This window comes from Drosophila subpulchrella, chromosome 3L (genome assembly GCF_014743375.2).
Source record: "Drosophila subpulchrella strain 33 F10 #4 breed RU33 chromosome 3L, RU_Dsub_v1.1 Primary Assembly, whole genome shotgun sequence".
Taxonomy (NCBI): Eukaryota; Metazoa; Arthropoda; class Insecta; order Diptera; family Drosophilidae; genus Drosophila; species Drosophila subpulchrella.
In genome coordinates, this window is record NC_050612.1 from 15,758,620 (window position 1) to 15,771,671 (window position 13,052).

Sequence of the window (13,052 nt, forward strand, 5' to 3'; positions counted from 1 at the left end):
CCACACAACCGCACACATGGGAAAGGTAACACTGTGTCCATCAATTCTTCACTTCACTTTCATTTGAATTTTCGCAGGAGACTTAATTTTCCTTGGAGCCCCGCAGTCGGTGGGTGTTTTTGGGGCACATTTTGCAGTAAATTTATTTATACTTTTATTTTGGGGGCCTGTTAATTTGCCTGCCTCGCCATGTGAAAGTTAGCTGCATGCCGCAAATTGCACAGACGTGCGAATGTTGGTCTACGGGTCTAAGGGGTATCCATCCGAGCAGCCTTGGTCACCTGTCCCTCGGTTCCACATTCATATTTCATGGCGCTCGAGGAGCCCCCAAGGCAGGACAATGAGTCTTCGGTCCATTCGCAGTCCATAAATCCAGCAAATGAGGCAGTCCATCTTGTTTCGGGGATGTGGTTTCGGTTTTGGTCAAGAGTCGCGACTTTGCTTTGGATAGTGCTAAGCCGAGATAATGGCCAGCTTTCAGTGCTTGTCTGGTTCGATTTAGTTGAAAAGTAAATTGAAAATTGCTGTCGGGCTGTAATAGAGGGGGGGGGAAGGTAACAAGAAGATCGGCTGAGTGGGAGAGCTAAAGAGGGCATTTAAACTCATTACAGAATGTAGAATAAACTGGTTCGATCGATCTTAAGTCTTTTAATTCAATTCACTTTGCTATGAGTGAAGTGAGTTAGTGAAATGATGAAAAATGTTATGTTAAAAATGGTTTTACACAAAAAAAAAACGATTTTAGAAATAGTTTGTAAGGAATACTTAAAAAGTATTTTTTAAATATTATTTGATTGAACTTTATATTTTCGTATACCATGGGGTGATCGGGGATGAACATATTTTATAAGTACAATGTTTCCAACCTTTTAACTTCATCAACATGTTTCCCTTACTCCAGGCCGGCTTCCATAATTTTCCTAAGTTACCCAAGGCGAGCATAAATCTCCCCATGGGTCCAAGAGCCCAACCCAAACCCAAACCGAAACCGAAGCAGTAAACCTCCACTTAACCTCCATTTCCCATTCCCATTCGCAGACCCCACAGAAACATGAGCATAAATGGAGATTTTGCTAAACATTTGCAAAACTTATTAAGACTGACAAATGTTGACAATTGACGAATTGACGCGCGGGGCGATCGGAAAGGTAGGGAAATCTGTCAGTGGTTCAACAAGCGGTTTTGGCCCGGTCTTGTCGCATGTTTTTCCCTCTTTTTGCGGTTTTCCTCCCCTCTTGAAAATTGGTTTGGCTGCCATTTCGGTGACATTAATTTACAGTTTGCCAATTGTGTGATGAAAAAAGAGAACAACGGCGAAACTCATTAAAGAAACACTCTGGAGATAAGCAAGGAAACCTACACAAAAAAGCACCACTCGAAAAGAACTTACGAAGCTGAAAGGCAAACAATTTATTACCAATTTTCGGGCAGTTTTTGTTTGTTCGCAAATTGCTTCTCAAACATAAGGTAAACAAAAATAAATGAGAAATTAAATTCGCATGTAATGTGATCTTCGGACCTCAAACCAGAGATCAATTGGCACAATCAGATGCGATCATAAATTAGCAAAGAAATAATATTTTTATTGGTCCATGCAAGAAATGAAAGTTAAGCGGAAGAGAAGAAGCACTGAAGCCGATGCTTAACATACTCTTTACATACTCTTAACATACTCTTTAGGTAAAAATACATTATAAAACAATTTCAAATCAATTTTAAATGTTTTTTTTTGTTTGGTTTATAACCTAAAGAGCAAAGACCATAGAATATTCTATTTGTGGAAGTAAAAAATAATTACCAATTTTGTAAGGGTGTAAGACAGTAGTTGTAGAAGAAATCCCAGAAGAATCCATTTCGTTCATTCACTGGTAGCTCTTCCTGATCAACAAAAGGGAAGAGAAGATAAGCCTTCTTCGCACGCACACTCCTACAAAGGCGAGCATTATGCAACGATCCTCTGGTCACTCTGCATTTCCCTACCTCCCGAACTTTTTTCTGCACTTTTCTGACCACTGGAGGAAATGAGGTGAATGCCTTCTTAGCAGGCGACAAGCAAAACAAAAACCAACAAACTGAGAAACTGAGAAATTGGGAAGAGGAAGCAGACATAAGCCAAGCGAAATCGATATTTTTCAGGGACGCCCTCTTCCCCTGGCTTAAAAACCCCCTACTCCTCCCCAATTTCCATGCACTTATGCTCTTTCCTACGTTTTCTTCTTTTCCATATGCACTGGGAAAAAAACTCTACATTTAATTTGAATATATTTTTCCAAGTCTATTTTTAATTTTACATAAACTGGCTATATATTGTTATAACTTATTGTATCTTATCTTTATGCCTTATTATAATAATATAAAATGAATTGCACAAAAAAACTTTTTTTTTCCACTGTAATTCTTGTTGTTTTCAATGTGGTTTTAGCAATTTCGTGCTCATTCAAAGAGGGTGACGCTTAGAGGGGGTGGAGCGGGTGGTTGAGGGGCAGGAACAATCCAGGGTATGACTAGTTTCAAACTGGGTGGTGACTCACCCACAGAACCAACAGAACACACCAACTTGCAGTTCTCTTTGCACTCGTATCTGCAAAAATGTATCTGTATCTGTGGCCGAGTGTGTGGTGCCTTTTTATTTCGTATCTTGTGGTTTCGGTGGTGCTGACACACGTGAAGCCACATCAATCCATCAGCCGACTTTTGCACTTAAGCGTGTCGCTTTGGTTTGCTCCATTCTTTGGGTAGACTGGTAAATAATGTTAAAGAACGGAAAATATAAAAATGGTAGAGACTGTGTTTTAATGGTATTTTTTCTATGTTTATGGGATTTGGTTAAATTTCTTACATTTTAGAGTGATGGTACTTTTAATGTTAGAATAGTGGTATATTAATTCTTATTGATAAACACTAATAATACATTTAAACGAGTTCCATAATTAAAAAGATTTTATTAAGCTTTATTTTATTGGAAAAAATCTCAATTAAGAATTAGTGCGAAATAATAACTATTTCAATAAATCCAACATCAGCACTTAGCAAAAAACCATTAAATATTTCATAGCACTACTTTTTCCCCCATTGGAAATACCTTTGGAATTCCTAACCATCCAGCAAGCCCACTCAGAACCAACCCAAGTTTACTTTCACATTCGCCGTCGGTCCCCACCGTAATTTCTCGACGCGCAAGAACATAAACCTGCTCCAAAGTTATCGCCTCATCTTTAACTCGTTCCTGGACTTTTCCTCTTTCCCAAAGCTAAAGCCGAAGCCAAAGTCAGAGCCATCAACGCGGAGTGCTCTGTGCTTCCTCCCTGGAGGCGATACGATACTCAATTACCTGCACTTGTCACAGAATCCAGATGGTTCAGCCGGGATAATGACGATCACTTAGCACATGATCCATCCCATATAGTTTGTTAGTTAGTTAGGTTGGTTAGTGACTGAAAAGTCCGTAGTCATCGCGCGGCAACCGATGATTAGCAGCCAAGGCATAAATTCTAAGCTTTATCTCTTAGATTGCGTAACGGTTTTCCTAGAGGTTTTCCCAGCTTTTCCCTGTTGAGAGTGTGTGAGCCATAAATGGCCAAGCACTAATTGCTTGGCCCGCTCATAAAATGTTGCAAGAGCTCAGGGGCGGGAGCAGTATTATCGTAAAAACAAATGTTCGTTTTGTTTTTTTGTCTCCGGGCGCATGCAAATATATAGGTTTTACCGAAAAAAAAGAGGGGGTAGCCAATCGATCCATCGATCGTTCGGTCGTTCATCGAAATCATCGGTCAGGCCCTTAGCCTCGGGCCCAACACTTGTTTTTTAGTTTTTTGGGAAAGCATCGATTGCATAAGTAGGACAACAGGGCGGGGTCCTCGATTGGGGATTTTGGGTTACCAAAACAGAAGGGAAAACGAAAAAAATGCCTGAGAAGGAAGTAATTTATGAGAAGAACTTTTGGTTATTTTTTGTTGGTAACACATCGATGACCTATTTTAAAAATTGGTGTGTGTGTGGGGTGGAAATAACAAATTCTCCATTTAAAATGTCACAAAAATGTCACACGAAACTGTGGCGCCTTCCCATCGCGCCAAATGTGTGAACAAATGTGTTTAATGCCACGCCCCCGGGCCAACCAATATACAATCCGCCCCTTGATCTTGCCCAGAAAATGCAATTAAATTCTTCAAAAGCTGGAAGCTGCCTCAAGTTGCAGTGGTTTTGCTTTTGGCCTCGTTTTTAGGTGTGGATATTTTGTGTGGGGATTGAGGTAAGGGAGTTGAGATGGCGAATTCCCAGCGGAATTCAGGCTTATTTATAGGATGTGTGGGTCTAACAGAGATGTAAATTGGTAGATTTTGGATATATTTGGGTCGGAAGAGTATATTTATGGCCCCAAGATTAAGTATAATCATTTCAACTATTTGATGATTTAATATATTGCCATAAGCAAAACTGCTGTTAACCTCTTAACAATTTTACTAATGTTTATATTTTTATTTACAGGTAAGTTGAAGATGGACACCGTTTGATGGATGGCAATGACGTAAGAAAATCACTTTGAACTTCCCCTTACAAATCGTTAAATTATCTATTTCCTAAACGACTCCCGTCGATTTCCCCAGCCAAAGAAAAGTTTTCCCTTTGCATTTCCCAAGTTTCGTCGATGGAAGCGCAGGCGGATTAAAGAGCGGCTAATTATGCACACGTAGGCCGGATATGGACAAAGTAATCCGTATGCTAATCACATGCAGATGCGGTCAGTCTTGATCCATCTATGGAGTGTAGGAAGTATTACTTTACTTGCTTCGAGAGATGAGGATGCATATCAAATTAAATCAAGTTTAGTAAAGGTGTATACAGGGAAATGGTTTGTCGCACTTTAAACAATTATCTAATCATCTGAAATACATAGGTAACCGCAATTTATTTAGATAATGAAAAAAGCATATCTATATGGTTCAAATAAAAACGGATCTAGTTTTCTGTAACTTGGATGATCTCTTAAGATGCGGGGGTATTTGATAAGGATCGGGCGGCAGGCGTAAACACCGACGATGGAGGGCCTTCATGGCCAGATCCTTGTACGGTTGTTTTCGTTCTTTGCCCATTTTTTTCCACAAATCTCTGGCCACCCTCTGGAGACGTACGAGATCCTTGAATCTCAGCCTACGAATGCTCAGCTGTAGTTCTGGCTGCAAGCCGTGTCTTCTCATCTCCTGCGAGAGTAATAGTTGGTAATATCCTTCGTACATCTCACGCACGAAATTCTGGAAGGCCGATGTTTCCGCCTGCATAACAACTTGTCGATTTTTCTGGTGCTCCAAAGTGCTGGGCGAGAATACCACATGGCGACTTAGAGATGGCACAAGGTATCGGGCACGTCGAGGCAACATCCTCTCACTTCGCAGACTTAGATGGGTCAGGAAACTCAGTTGACTTGGGGGAACGCCCAGGACAATGTTGTCCTCCGATCTTTTAGGTGGATCTGTAAGGGAGTCCAGAACTCGCCAAAGATTTCTCCATAAGTGTGGCATTTTCGATTAGGGGGCTGGATGAGAGGACCAACATGGCCTGCTGCTCCAAAGGTGCCCCCTTGTGTCCAAAACCATAACCAAAACTAAAACGAAATATATTAGATTGTATTGCTCATATAATATATTTGCCAGTAAAAATAAATAAATGAGAAAAAAATATGACAGTTTAAGTCCCATAACCCGCAGAATGGGTATAGGATATATCAAATGGCAGTTGATTTATAGCTAGGAAGATTAATCACATTGCATTGGCCATCCATGTGTTAATTTTAACTGCTGGCCTAAACATCCATCAAATATCAATTGAATCCACCAAGTAAAACCTAAATCAACTTGTTTACTTCGACTTTATTTTTTTTATAATTTTTTTTTATCAGAAGTATATTCTATCGTTTGTTTTTGCACCCCATTTTGCAAACCCAATGAAATCAACAAAATGTCGCAACCAGAGTTTTATTAAAATTGTATCCACCATCGTCATCATCATTATCATCATCATCATCATTATCTCCGGGTCCTGCTGCTTCAAACCCCTCCCTTGTCCAGTCCAGAGTTGTTCTTCATTGCGATGACGCACTCCTCCCCGCAGGCCGCCAGTACAGTGAGGAGGAGATCCTTGCCATCGTCAAAATCAGAGCGCAAAGCTCCACCCAGTTCCCCGTCCGGAACCTTGAGATCTTCGCGTATGTCGCCATTGTCTCCCATTAGAGTGACGAATCCATCATCACTGATATCGGTCAGCTGGTAATCCTCGCGCTTCACGTGCGGCACATCCATGTTGTGGGTCGAGGGACAGATGTCCTCGTACTTCTTCTGGGTAAAAATATCCACCCCCACCAAATGCACCTTGGCATGCCCATGCTTGCCTGTCTTGGAGGTGGACATGTCCACAATCTTGCAGGGACGTCCCTTCAGCATGACAAAACCATTCTTACGTAAGGCCGAACACTGCATCGGAAAAGTCTTCGAGGCTCCCGAGTCCACGGTATCGAACTGCGCATCGTCATCGTCCGCCATGTTTCGGAATTATTTTTTTTTTTACCAGATTTTAATTTTTTTTTTTTTACCAGATTTTAATTTTTTCCTTTTACCAGATTTTAATTTTTTCTTTTTCTATCTTTTTCCAAAATTAAGAAAATATCAAAAATTCGACTGAACCGTTCGATCGTTTGTTTGTAACTGAACTGAATGCTATAACTCCCTAGCACAGAATACGCTTTTCAATGACAGGAAATTCAATGGCTTCTTTGAGTATATAGATAACATTAGTCTTAGATTTTAAGATCCGAAGTCATATGAAATGTTAGATCGTTAGCAATCTTTTCATATCTCTACTGATCGTTATGTTCAAATTCTTAAAATGATCCCCATTTAGACGAGCTGATCTCGACAATTTATCAAACAGAAAATCCCTCCTGTAATCCCCTGAACCAAATTAATTAGAGATCATTAATGTTGCTTCGCTCTCTTTCTACGGGGCGTGTCAGGGTCAGTTATGAAATCGCCTCGAATCGTTTATCAAAGTCGGTGGGTCATATTCCAGCCGGGCTTGGATGAGGTGTGGCCCGTGGATAGTTCGTTGACCCACTGAGCTAGGAGCTGGAGATGGAGATGGAGCCACGACACCAGACCAAACCAGACAGTCCGAGGTGGGCCACCTGAACAAATTCAACGCTGTTTGCGAATCGAATAGTTTTACCGCTTTTCCTCGACTGTCGCTTCCCATTTGCATTTTCATTAATTTCTTGCTTAGATACCCTTTTCAGGGGTTGTTTTGAATTTTTTAAGGTAATAAGATTTTATTTAAGTGAGAAAAATTCGGTTCTTTATACTAAAATACTTGTTAAAACTTGATAAAATAATTTGATATAAAATTAAAATAGACTCTTAATCTATTGATCGTTAGTCGATCTATTTGTACACCAGTTTAAAAGGATATAAAATTCTTCGGTGCTATATCTAGTCTTTTTCTTTTTATACATTTTGTGGCGTCGCCTAGGCGGCGGAGGATTCTGCTTCTTGTGCGCAGATCAGCCTCCTCCTCGCACCCCCTCTGTAATTTTTTTATTTTAGCTGTCTGTGCGGATCATTTTGAATTGACAGCAGCTCGTTTTGCTTCCTTGTTTGCCAATTGCATTGGCAAACGACTTGAAAGCATTTGCATTGGAGGAGGTTTATTGAAAGAGAGGAGGATAGGCAGACACTCACTCACTCAATCATGCATTCATTCAGTCAGTCGTTCATTCAATCATTTGCCCGCCCCCTGCCTTCCTCTCCTGCCATTCAAATTTTGTAACAGTTTTGTCTGCCAATTTGACATTTCTGCCAGCTTTTCAAGTCCCCCGAAAGATCCCCCTAACCCCCTTTTGTAGGTGTGTATTCGCCAGCTTGTTTTCCTGTGCGTGGTTTGACCCCCCTTCTCCGCGAAACACGCTGTCATGTCTTTGGGTTAAATGCAATAAATTTGCTAATACAATTTAATATGATTTTTCGAGTGGAGTTTGTTTTGGGATTGAGAAGCGGGATTGAGGGCACTCCCTGAATTTAATTGGAACCCTGGGAAACCATTTGCGAACCGTGCATGATGTCAGAACTTTGAGTTTGTCGTGTTCAATTCGAAAACCAAAAAAGAAAGAAAATAAACCAAGCAAATTGAAAATTGGACAAATAAAAAGAAACATTTGTGATATGTTGACAGCTCACAGTCCGCGCAATTAAAGCATGGAAGGGGAAATTAAGGAGAAATAAACAAGATTATCGAGGCCCGCATATATGTCGTGTTGAAGTTGGGAGTACAGTTCTTGAAACATTATGCATGTTTTCGGATAAGAAACGGGTACGTTTATTTATAGGAATTGCTGAAAAAGATTAATGGGGAATTTATCAAAGAACTTGAAAGAAACTGGTTTGAAGGGGTTTCAAAAGACGATGACTAATTGGATATAAAAATCGTTATAAAAATGTATGGAAATGAGTAATTAAGCTATAGAAAATATTTAATTTATAATTTATAAAGTTTTATTATAAATGTATACATGTAATTGGGAATTTTCGACAAATTCTCATTTTATTACTAACTATATGAGTTGCCTGCCCTGTTTAAAACGAATCAAATGATTTCTCATATTAACAAACAATACGCCTGAAAATTAATGCATTTTTGTGCAATGTTCCCTCGTTCTCATAACTGCTATACCCAACAACCACACCCTTACCGACCGCTCCCCGCCCACTTTTCCAACTCCCCCCAACTTTTCCCGGGCGCATAATGCGTGCTGTGTTGTTGGTAACATCCAAACAACATGAGGAAGAAACTGCAAACCAATTCAAACCACTCCCTCGTTTTTTCCGCCCCCTTTGCTGCTTAGCCAACTGACATAATTCCCAAGGAAAATGTTAAATGCATTAAAAACAACAGTTATGTCTCAATTAGGCCCAAACCAGTTTACAATAATAGCGAAAACAATATCAACATCCCAAAGGAAACTCAAGTTTAAGAAGCAGCCAAACAATTTCATTATAAAAACAAAACACGTGTTGTGGAAGCAAAAACAATTTTTGCAAACAATGTGCATTGGGAAAAATAACAAAAAAAAAAAGGAAACTAGCAAATAGCAAATAGAAAAACCTCCACGCATTGCCGCTTTTCCTGCTTCCCATGGCCTCAAAAACAAAAAAGTTGGCCAGCTTAGAAAATTGTTTTTCATATAAATTAATTTCCTTTTTGTCGGCAAAGCTATGGGAAAAATCCAAGGATGCAAATCGGAGAGGTGGAGGTGGGCAAATTGAGTGAGCCTTTAACCTTAAGCTGCAGGGTTTTGCACTGTCCGTTTTTGGAAAATTCGTTTTTGATGGGGGGAAAACCCACGCAGAGGTTGCCACTTTAATGGAGACATCAAGCGGTGGCTTCCCTCTCTCGTTTTTTTATATTTCTAATTTTTTTGGTGGCGCCTCAATTGCTTTTAATGGTCACTTGTGGCGCTCCTCCACTTATAGACTTTTTTCTTTCGTAAAAACCCCTGTATCCCCCACTTTGTCAATGGCCACTGCACTTTCCGTTTGTCAACTGTCACAACTCTGTTAAATTTTTATTTATGTTTGGGCACTTTGTGAGGGGTCTGTCTCTGTATTTGTGTGTCTTCTCATTGAGCACTGGCACGCACGCCCCCGCTTTTCCGCCTCATGCCTCCCACATTTCCCCCAGTTTTCCTCCACTTCTAGGCACGCAATTAAATGTTGCACTCCAATATTGCCCCTTGCTGGACTGTCAGTGAAGCGTTGAGTGGCATTCATAGCTCTATCTGTATTGCTAAATAATATATTAAGGTCTGCTTTCGTTTTAAATTTTGTTTTAGATCGTATTCTATGATAATTATAAGAAGTAAAATCTGGGTAGTGTTTTCTTTATAAATATACTTTAAAATTTTCATCCCAAAATGAGAACATTCCCTCTCAATATCAATCCTATAAAACCCCTAACTTTACCTATATTGTACAAAGACTTCTCCCAAGTCGATCAATATTCGATATTCAATATGACATCCATGGGCTCCACTCAGGGTCGTTCCGCTTTGGCTGTCCAATGCTCTTGGCACGCAATTAGCATTAAAAATTGAAATATTTTCCTATGTTGTGAGGTCTTGCCCAACTCGGTTGGTTGTCATTTGAATATTTCATTACCAAAGTCAAGCTGCATAATATCGTGCTATGATTTTAATGGGTTTGGCTTTGAGCCAAGCGAATCGTAATAGAAAATATTTTTTGTTAGAGCTTTTTATCGAAAGATCAATGAGGAAAGACACCTTGGTGGGATGTACTTTTTACAAGCTGCAATATGGACAGTATATTATTTAAGGTAATTTGAGATAGGTATTTAAAAGAACTTGTGAAGTCACATAATTTAGCTTTGTTAAAACTGCACTTTTATTTTTCAAAATACCGGCCAGTTTCGTTTCCAGAGAACTTTCGCGTTTCAAGTACTGGGGTATAATTCAATTTTATGGCACTCTGTGCACACCCAGAACGAAATCGGCTTTCCTTCTTCTGGCTACTCTGCCGATGGCGACCTGCAACCTGTTCCCAAGTAAACCAAATCCATTCATCAACCCGACTTGGGTTTCCTCCTCCCTCCCGAAACGCATTTATCTCGTACCTGTCTGCCCACAAGTTCAGTTAAGTTCGGTCAGCCAGTCCAACACTCCCAAACACTCCACTACACTTGACTTAACTTCGCGGCACGCACTTCCCCATCGCAGATAGGAGCAAAAACGAAAAAATAAGAGACACGCTGATAATAAAACCGACTTTCCAATTGACCCAGTTAACACCGTACAGGCAGCCTTACTTAATCCGCTGCGAAATGGAGCGCAAAAGGGTTCAGCCTTATAAATGTGGGACCCCTTAGACATTATAAATAATCTCTGCCGCAGAAGCATGGTAGGAAATAAAGTCGGGACTGACAATTAATTAGAGAAACACGTGAGACAAATGAATTTTGATAAGTTTATCACAGGCGCAGATCGCGAAGATGGAGCGAAAAAGATTCGTTACATCATTAGCACTTCCAGGTTTGGGGTTTGAGTTGGTATTTTTTGTTGTTGGTAAGTGAGGGAACCTCTCCTTGAATAAAATATTTGAGGTAGCTGGTATAATAATGATAACTGTCTAAAGAAGGTATAATAAATAAAAACAGTGGATTGGATTCATACATATACAGTGATGAAACTAATCCTGAGTAATTTAATAGATGAAAAAAAAATAGAGTATGATGAATAAAAATACTAACCCACAAGTTCTTGAAATTTAGTGTAATAATTAAACAACTGCTAAGATCTTAAACAAATGTCAGAATTATAGTAAAGTCAATACTCTTAGATCAAACCCAGTGATATGTCTTAATATCCAACCAAAATCGACTCATTTCCCCCGCACCAAATGGAGTCATTAAGTTTTCGTATAATACCGCACCTCAAATTGATTTTCGAAATTAAGTAATTAAAGTTCTGCCGTGGTCACACCTCCAACACTCCGTATATCGATCAAAAATCTAGTTTTAATTGAATGTTGAGGGTGTTTGCATTCTACCACTCCCACTTTTCAAGCCCGCCGCTCTATTTGTGGAACCGTTAGGAAAACAGAGATGATAAGTGCATTCGCACTGCACTCCAAGTACTCAAAATAACGGCGAGGAAAAACATAAAAGGAAAATCGTATCCATGACTGCATTTATCCGCCCAAAACAGCTGACTAATGGTGCAGAGAAAAAAAGGGGGGGAGGGGAGAATGAGGCGGAAAAACACACCTCCCCCTCCATATTAAAGCGTGTAATTAGTTTTGAATAGATAACCCCAGACAAGAAGTGTCTGCCTATGGTGTTGGGGAATAACAAAGAAAAGTTCTGTGTGGAGGGGTGAAGCTCATAAAGATCCCAGACAGGTTCTAAACCCGTCTTTCCACAATCCATTTACCATGGCAATAAATGGCGAGAATTTTCCATGTTTATCGTCGAAAATGGGGAAAGGGAATATCATTCATTTATTATTCAAGCCGCTCCAAACAAGTGCATGCAAAGCCAAAATCAATAAAAATTAGTCGACACTCACTGACAATGCATTTTATATTTTCCAAGGAGGCGGGAGAGAAAAACTTTTGCCAGCTGTCTGTTCATGACATTGATATAAAAAGTAGAAGGGGCAGGACCAATGACTTTGACTTTGCTTTAATGCATTTTCCAGGAAGGAATACACACTCACTCATATGTGTATGCGTCATATGAAACCATTCAAGTTTTCCCACAATCAGGGAACTGGTGGGTATCCTGTTTGCATATTCAAACAAAATTGCTTAAACTGTGGGCACACTTGCTTGCTCACAGCGATTTGCTTGTTTTCGTAAAGAATTCATATAACTTTTAATTGGAAGGTTCTGTAAGTATGAACATAAATAAATTATGATATGCAAATTAAATAATGTAGCTGGCTTGACTTTCCACCCAATTGCTCGTCGAAGTTCGTGCTATTGACTGATCGCCTATCGTCTGCGATCATCTGCAGTCATGTTAGTCATTTGTCAGTAGTCTCTGAGGGACTGCCATCGCAGCAATCAGCTAAATTAATTAAAATTGCCTTACAGAAGCTGTAGCAACATCGGCAATCACAGCTTGCAGCCAACCAGCAACTAGCAGCAGTGGCCGCATCACGTCATGTCGCTTAAAAACGTCATTAACATTAACATTAACCTAACCTCCTCAAACAACGGCGGACTTTTCACCTTGGAGTTTGAGCCTCAGAGACGGCGACTGCAATTTTCCAAACGAGACAGAAATCAACTCATTAAAGCCGCCCGTCCGCAGAGAGAGTCCAATGAAATGGAAATGAAAATGAAAATGCCAGACTGGTGGAAAATAGCAGGTGGGAGTTAGACTTGGTGTTTGGAATCATCGTATCCGAGGAATCGGAGGAGGTGAAGGGGGAAAAGTCGGGGGCCAAAAAATCAATGCGGGTGTCTGCTATGTCTGTCTCCTCTGAGCCAACA

At 40.1% G+C, this 13,052-nt stretch overlaps 3 protein-coding genes across 7 annotated transcripts in view; 1 reads left to right on the plus strand and 2 right to left on the minus strand.

Annotated features, from left to right (window-relative positions):
• The window catches only part of LOC119552696, a 118,368-nt gene that overhangs the window by 7,355 nt on the left and 97,961 nt on the right, over positions 1–13,052 (plus strand). The window lies entirely within an intron of this gene.
• On the minus strand, positions 4,881–5,601 carry LOC119552713. Its single transcript, XM_037862462.1, has one exon. It carries the CDS (start codon positions 5,517–5,519, stop codon positions 4,944–4,946), a length of 576 nt encoding a protein of 191 aa, XP_037718390.1. The 5' UTR covers positions 5,520–5,601; the 3' UTR covers positions 4,881–4,943.
• Positions 5,957–6,703, minus strand: LOC119552714 (eukaryotic translation initiation factor 5A-like). The gene has a single exon (XM_037862463.1). It carries the CDS (start codon positions 6,534–6,536, stop codon positions 6,045–6,047), a length of 492 nt encoding a protein of 163 aa, XP_037718391.1. The 5' UTR covers positions 6,537–6,703; the 3' UTR covers positions 5,957–6,044.